The 7632-nt window shown below is 41.8% G+C and overlaps 1 protein-coding gene across 1 annotated transcript; it reads left to right on the top strand.

Annotated features, from left to right (window-relative positions):
- The first annotated feature begins 5000 nt into the window (after positions 1-5000).
- On the top strand, positions 5001-7412 carry LOC109219569. Its single transcript, XM_019384032.1, has 3 exons — positions 5001-5196; positions 5951-6307; positions 6397-7412. The coding sequence occupies exons 1-3, from the start codon at positions 5001-5003 to the stop codon at positions 7410-7412; spliced, it is 1569 nt and encodes a 522-aa protein (XP_019239577.1).
- The last annotated feature ends 220 nt before the right edge of the window (positions 7413-7632 follow it).

The raw sequence follows: 7632 nt of genomic DNA, 5'->3' as shown, positions 1-7632 counted from the left end.
GCCGCCGCTCGCCGGAAATCATTTCACGGCGGCGGCTGGTCTCCAAACACCTCCAAATCTTCACCCTACAACCACATTTACCCCTCCTTTCCAAATCCATGAGTTATTTCCCCCAAATCTTCCTCAAACCAGTCAAATATCAAATCTGAAAATCTAACCAAAAAATAAGAAATAAAAAACACTGGTTCCTGCATGTTCATTCCTCCGTGTATTTTTCCATTCGATAGTACCGAAACTCCAACCCCAAATGGATTGTTCTTGACAAGAACAATCATTTGGGGTCAATTTTGAGCTATATTGAAGCCCAAGCATGAGATCCGCTTCAGATATTTCCTATTTCTCAATAGGGCCTTGTCCTTGTTTTTCTTTTTAATATTCTGATTCATGTCTGTGAAAACTAAAAGAAAAGAAAAGAAAAGAAAAAAAGTAGTTGTTTTTAGTACTTATTAGACTACTGNTCTATTGTTTTCCCTTTCATAATTGTTTTTTGATTTAGTTAGCGTGATTTAGGGCTTTCAGTGTTCTATTGTTTGTTCATATCGCCTATATTAGTATAGACCAGTATGGTTGTTTCTGAGTTGGGCAATCCTTTTGATTTGATTTAGGATAATTATTGGTTCTGTTGATGTCTATAATATGTAAATCACTAGATATTTCTGGGGGTTTAATTGAACAAAAGAAAACTTAAAGGGGTCATTTGAGGGGTGGACAAATAGAAAAATGAGATAAGGCTATTTAGAGGGTTCTAGAACATGGGCAACTGGCCCTATTTGGCCAGTACAAAATACTGAAACCAATTAGGGACAACCAGCTGTCCAATTCTATTAAAAAAGATGCTCTTTGAGGGCTGCTTTCAAAGGGAATAATCCCCGACTTGGAGAGAAAACAACAGCTCTTTTAGTGTATAAATAGAACCCTTTCCTCACTCATTAGATAGAGAGATTCAGACCCTAAAAACATTCCAAAAGTTCAGCTCTATTGTTCCATTAGAGCTGATCCAATTTCTGATTTTTAAAGAAAAGTTCAAGCAAATTTCATGGGATTTCTGGTTCTCTAAGTTAAAATATGGTTTAAGCTTTGGAGCTGTGTGGTGTTGCTGTTGTATGCTGTTGATTTCTATTGAAGTTTCTTGCTAATTTCTGTTGCTTCTCAGAGATTTTCTCACTTTGTTCTTTGCTGTATCAAGGTACTTCTGGAACCTTGAGTGACAAAAAATGAAGTTATAAACATGTTGTTTTGAAATTGATGTCCAAGATGTTAAACTTCAGTTCTTTTCTTTACCTACGATCTCTTCTAGTTTTTTTAGTTTTACAATTTCTTTTCAGCTTTGTTTAAGCATTCTGAATTTGGTGTTCTAGTCTATAACTTAGTTGTAATATTTATGTGTATGAATGTTCAAATTAGTTTAGCTGTTCCATGTACTGTTTGACAGTTTTGAAATGTTTAATAATCACAGTAGTTCATTTGGTCGTCTATTAGAGGATGCTGGATATGTACTGTACATGTTCAAAAGGGGCAGTGTTTGATTGCTGAGTACACTCAGCTAAATTATCTCGAATTTCAACATTGTTAAAGCGATTGTATATTTAAGTTTAAGGTGATTCATGAATAAGTTTAAGGTTTAATATTTTATTGTTAGTACTAATAGCATGTTAACAAATTAAACTTATAATATGGTTGGTCAGCCTCTGATTTTTCCAGAATTTTTATAATATTTTGTGTTACATGTGATTTAGAGGAAATTGAGCCTCAACTGGGCCTTAATGTCGAAGGCCCTCCTGCTGGAAGCAGTTGGGCCTGGCATTGGCCCAGATGAGGCAGCTTGGTCGAATCTCGACCTGGCGTGCTTCTGTTTTCTGCTTACTTCTGCTTTTGGGCTCAATTTCGAGCCCAATCAACTTCAGCATTTTTATTCATTAATTTTTCTTTTAAGATAACCAAAAATGGGCTTTAACGTTGTTGGAAAAGTTGGGCCTGGTATTGGCCCAAGCGAAGCTGCCAAGTCAAAACCAGGCTTGCTTGCCCCCTTGTCCTCATTCTTGGGCTCAATTTCGAGCCCAGTTCCCACTAGCCATATTTTCTTGACAATCTTCTTTTAGATAATATATTGGGCCTACCGCTGGCCCAGTACTTCTCAAATAATTAAAGGCTTCGCTTATCTCCCAATGCATTTATAATTAGTAGCCTTATATCAAATTGCGAATTAGTTTTAAGAGGTAAGCATGAATACTCGTAGTTTGCTTTAGGCGCGCTATAATAAATCATTGTGACTATGGGTACGGTTCCCGTGACATAGTTATGATGCATAATTCACAATTTCGGGTGTGCATTTCTTGTGACCCGATCATAACAACTTCGAATAATAAAATAAACATACTGCAAATCGCGGGTGCATTTCATGTAGCGTGTTTTCTATTGTGTTCCCAAACAAACAAGTGTACGACAATCGTAACTTGTTCCAGAAATAATTCCATAAAAAATTAAAAGCGGTTAAAAAGCTAAAAATACACACTAGGCATGAAATATGTTGTTAATCAGATAATTACGCCATTAATAATAGTTGATCGACCGTGCTAAAACCACGGAACCTGGGAATGCCTAACACCTTCTCCCGGGTAAACATAATTCCTTACCCGGATTTCTGTGTTTCGCGGACTGTAAAACAGAGTCAATCTTCCTCGATTAGGGATTTTTAAACCGGTAACTTGGGACACCATAGCTATCCCAAGTGGCGACTCTGAATTTGAATATAAATAATCCCGTTTCGGTTATTGTCACTTTAATTGGAAAAACTCCGCTATACCCTCTCGGGTAGAAAAAGGAGGTGTGATAGCTCTGGCGACTCTGCAGGGGATCGAACCCAAAATCTCTGGTTTCGCAAACAAGGGTTCAGAACTCGAGCTTAGAATAATTGTTATAGTTGGTTTTTATTTATTATCTGATTTTTTTTACATGTTTGAGCCTAATGTGCTAAATGCCGCTTTGATATTGTTTGGACTGTATATAAATTGTTGCGAAACCCTCTTCTCTCTGAGTCTTCTAAATCATCTGGGAAGTGTGCACTTCGTGTGACTTCTTTTCTGTTAGAGTCATATCCCAATTTTAGAACGAGGTTCGGACAAGTTGCAAAGTCGGTGAAGCTTCTGTATTCCCGGTACAATGCCCCCCTCGGCTCAAGTTGTCCGCTCGGGTAAGCCAGGTCTAGAACAATACACCCAGGTTTTAAACCTAGAATAACATAGCCTCATGCCGGATCCCTAGTAGGAACGCTTATTTGCGTCACGTGCATTTGACTTTGGGGACTTAACACAGGGGTTGGGTCCGTCTAGGACAGGTGTACCCGAAATAAAAGACCATCCTGATACATCTTATGTGCTACTTGTACATTTATTTGCTTCGGCTTGCATGTTGACCGGCTTCTAGTAGGGAAGAAAAATCAAGAAAACCAAGATTGAGGTAAGAGAAAGAAAATCATCCGTTTCTAAAAATCCCGATATCCAAAGCATCCCGAAACTCTGCCGAAATTTTGAAAAAGAAGAAAATAAGGAAAGTCGTTTCAAAATAAAGCATATTTTTCTGTTACGTCAAAATTTGCCGAACTACGCGGGTCTGATTCTCACCGGATGTGAGATACGTAGGCAAACCCCATCGGTTTCGGCCCGCCATTTTAAAAAAAAAACAATCCAAAAATATTTTCCTTTACTTCGTCCTTTAGAAAGTCTTTGTTTTAGACCCCAGTCTTTTTTTTAAAAAAACCAAAAATATCTTCTTTTCTTTATAAGTCTTTATTTCGGAAATCTTTTAATTTATTTACTTTATTCCCGATCTTCCTGAACTACGATTCATGCGGCAACATGATACGTATGCAATCCCCATAGGATTCGATCATAACCATAAAATGAAAAGAGAGGAAAGAAAATTGAGTGGAAAGAAAGAGTGGCAAAACAAGAGAACAAAAGAAAGTGCAAAAATAAAAGGGAAGCGACAGGAACCAAGTGAGAAAAATTAATAGTGATGGGTGAAAGAAAAGAAAGTGCAAAGTGAAAAGAGTTAGTTAAGGCCGGGATGAAGCATGCAACCGTTCAAATACACGATAGAAGCGTTCAACTGTCTAGGTGCATGCATACCAAACGTGCGATTGTCGATCTGTTAAACTCTTAAACACTAACAAGTTTGCTGTTGTCATTGAGTACAGGAAGGTGGTTAGTTTGTTTGGCATTCTGGCAAGCCACCCATATAATACCAGGTCAAAACACAAGGCGATCATGGCTAGCAAAAAATTGGACGCGAGTGTTATTGACCCGCCGAGAGAGATGGAGGAATCTGAGTTTGGTTTGAAAGAAGAGGTACATAAGCTGAAGCACCAAATGGCCGAAATGTACCAGGCTTGGATTAAGGGGCATCCTCCACCGTCATACCCTGCCATCCCACCACTAGCTCAATCTTAAGATCCCACCATTGTTGATCTATCCCCGCAACACGCACCAAGCTTCACCCCTTACCACCACTATCCTGACACCTCTTCCCAAACCATCCAAGCTCCCCCAGCCAAAGCAACCACATACCCTGCTCCGCCAGCTACCCCTGTCTTCGTAGCACCTCCGTGAGCTACCCTCTATCGATCTTCTAGTGAGCCGGCATTCCAAGCCCAAGATAACCAGTACTATGCCCTAGAGCCCACCTTCAAAGTCCCGGATCACTACTCCTACACTCCTCACTTTGAACTTCCTGTCGAAATTGAGAAGCCACCCAAAAACACATAGCAAGAGGAGATATTTACGAAGGTAAAGAGATTGGAGCAGTCACTGAGAAATATGCAAGGGTTAGGTGGCCAAGTGAGTATGGCATATAAGGATCTGTGCTTGTTTCCCGATGTCCAGCTGCCTGCCGAATTCAAAATGCCCAAATTTGACTTGTATGACGGGCATGGAGACCCTGTGGCCCACTTAAGTGGATTTTGCAGCAAAATGGGGGGTGCTGGTGGGAAAGATGAATTGTAGATGGCATATTTTAGTCAAAATTTGAGTGGTGCAGCGTTGGATTGGTACACCCGCCAGGACAACAGCAGCTGGAACACTTGGGATGACTTGGCCCAGGCTTTCGCTCGACATTTCCAGTACAACATAGAAATTGTCCCAGATCGCCTATCCTTGACTAAGATAGAGAAAAAGCCCAGTGAGAGTTTCAGGGAGTATGGTTTCCGGTGGAGAGAACAGGCGGCGCGAGTCAACCCTCCAATGGAGGAAGATGAAATGGTGGAGTACTTTCTTCAGGCCTTGGAGCCTACTTACTTTGGTCATCTGATCTCGGCCATAGGAAAGTCTTTCAATGAAGTAGTGAAGATGGGAGGAATGGTAGAGGAAGGACTCAAATCGAGCAAGATCATGAGTTACTCTGCCATCAAAGCAACTACACAAGCAATCCAGAATGGCACCGGGGGCGTGTTAGGGAAAAAGAAGAAAAAAGATGTTGCTATGATCGTCTCAGGATCGTGGCATGGCCCGAGGGGTTCCCCACACCATTACACCCAGCCTTGACCCCAACCACAAACCTATACCCAAGCTCCATATAATCCACCCCAACACTACTTCCCATCGCAAGACCCTCAATATCCAGTCAGACCACCCCAATACCACGTCCACCACGCACAGTCATATGCTCAACCCCCCTCCTTACCCGCAATGGCATGCACTAGCTCCATAAAATCCTTACCCACCTCCACAAACATACCGAAACCCTACTGGTCCAAGCTTTCGACCAAGGCCGGAGTATAGAAAGGAAAGGCAGCAGTGGAAGCAAACTTTCACCTTGCTTGGGGAGTCTTACGCCAGTTTGTTTCAAAGGTTGAGGCAGTTGGATGTTCTGAGGCCGATTGAGTCAAAATTACCAAAGAACCTGGATTATTCCCTCAGATGTGCATATTGTTCTGATGCTCCGGGGCACGACACAGAAAAGTGTTGGCATTTGAAGAGCGACATCCAAGAGCTTATCTATACAACCCAAATTGTGGTCCAGAGCCCGGAAGCTCCAAACATCAATCAAAATCCATTGCCAGCCCATGCTGAAACGCACATGATTGAGATAGTGTATAAAGATGGGGAGCCCAAGAAGCCTTCGCAGTCTGTCATGATGATCCGTGCCAGTGAAAGTAATTCAGTCAAAACTCCAATTGTTACAAATGCAACATCCTCGACAGTTGAAGGGCTGACGGACAAGCTAAGCCCGTCCGATGTTAAGCTGCATGTATTAGTTGTGAAAGGGTCCCCAGATGATGTTGAAGCGAAGCAAGGAAGCCGAAAGTGGTTGTGTCGGGGGCAGCAAGTAAGCCTGTCATAATCGTGGAAGGGGCTCGCACTGACCCTATTATTATTAAACCTGTGACCCATCTGCCGATAGGTAACACCAAAGCTGTTCCATGGAATTACAAACAAGTGATAGTGACCTATAAAGGGAAAGAAGTGGAAGAGGAAGTCAATGAAACCCGAGGGTTGACTCGTTCGGGGAGATGCTTTACCCCAGAGGAATTAAGGAAAGCTAAGCCACTCAAAGATAATCCAATTCTAGTGAAGAAGCCAGTCACCGAAGAGGAGGCGGAAGAATTTTTGAGAAAAATGACGGTGCATGATTACTCCATCGTGGAACAATTGAGGAAGACCCCCGCTCAGATTTCTCTTCTATCATTGTTGATACATTCAGAAGAGCACCGCCGGGCCCTCATGAAAATTCTGAATGAAGCTCATGTCCTTGATAAGATCACGGTTAACCATTTGGAGAAGATTGCCAACAAGATATTCGAGGCAAACAGGATCACCTTCTCGGATGATGAGCTGCCTTTGGAGGGTACGGAACACAATCGGGCTCTTTATCTCACAGTGAAATGCAAAGATTCTGTGGTCACGAGGGTGCTAGTTGACAATGGTTCCAGTGACAACATATGCCCTCTCTCCACTCTGTACAAGTTGAAAATTGATACTGAAAGGATCCACAAGAACAATATATGTGTCCGAGGTTTTGACAGAGGGGGAAAAGATTCTGTTAGCGATATCGTGCTCGAACTGACAATAGGACCAGTTGAATTTACCATGGAATTCCAGGTACTAGATGTGGCCGTCTCCTACAATTTGCTATTGGGTAGGCCCTGGATACATGTTGCCAAGGCAGTCCCGTCTTCTCTGCACCAGATGGTAAAGTTTGAGTGGGATAGACAGGAAATCGTTGTGCATGGTGATGAAAACCTATGTGCTTACAATGATACATCTATCCCGTTTATTAAGGCCGAAGACGATAAGGGGCCTCGAGTCTACCAAGTTTCCGAAAAAGTGCCAGTTGAGAAGATTCCGGAGGGGGAGTGTATTCCAGGTCTAAATTTAGCCTCCTCATCCGTCATGGTAGCAACTGAAAGTGAAGCTTAACAATTGGAAGGCTACTCCTCTCCCCACTCGGAAGGAGTTTTGGTAGTTTGCTTTGTTTTCCTTTATGTTATCGGGGTTATTCCAGGGTTGTAATCCCGATTTTTATTTTTCGCTTGTTTTGATGTACAAACCCTTCTATCCTTTATTTTCAATGTAATGCAATCTCCCTTTTCCATTACTCCTGATAATGTCATTTTTGTTTTTCTTTGTACATTTCTTT

Source organism: Nicotiana attenuata, unplaced genomic scaffold, assembly GCF_001879085.1.
Source record: "Nicotiana attenuata strain UT unplaced genomic scaffold, NIATTr2, whole genome shotgun sequence".
Taxonomy (NCBI): Eukaryota; Viridiplantae; Streptophyta; class Magnoliopsida; order Solanales; family Solanaceae; genus Nicotiana; species Nicotiana attenuata.
The sequence above is the reverse complement of the archived record's forward strand: the minus strand, read 5'-3'. Positions and strand labels throughout refer to the sequence as shown.

Bases quoted from the DNA above. Each gene is read 5' to 3' on its own strand.
- LOC109219569 (XM_019384032.1), top strand. From the start codon at position 5,001: ATGGCATATTTTAGTCAAAATTTGAGTGGTGCAGCGTTGGATTGGTAC. The intron at 5,197-5,950 runs GTTTCCGGTGGA...GGCACGACACAG, and splicing joins TGAGAGTTTCAGGGAGTATG to AAAAGTGTTGGCATTTGAAG. The intron at 6,308-6,396 runs GTCGGGGGCAGC...ATCTGCCGATAG, and splicing joins AGGAAGCCGAAAGTGGTTGT to GTAACACCAAAGCTGTTCCA.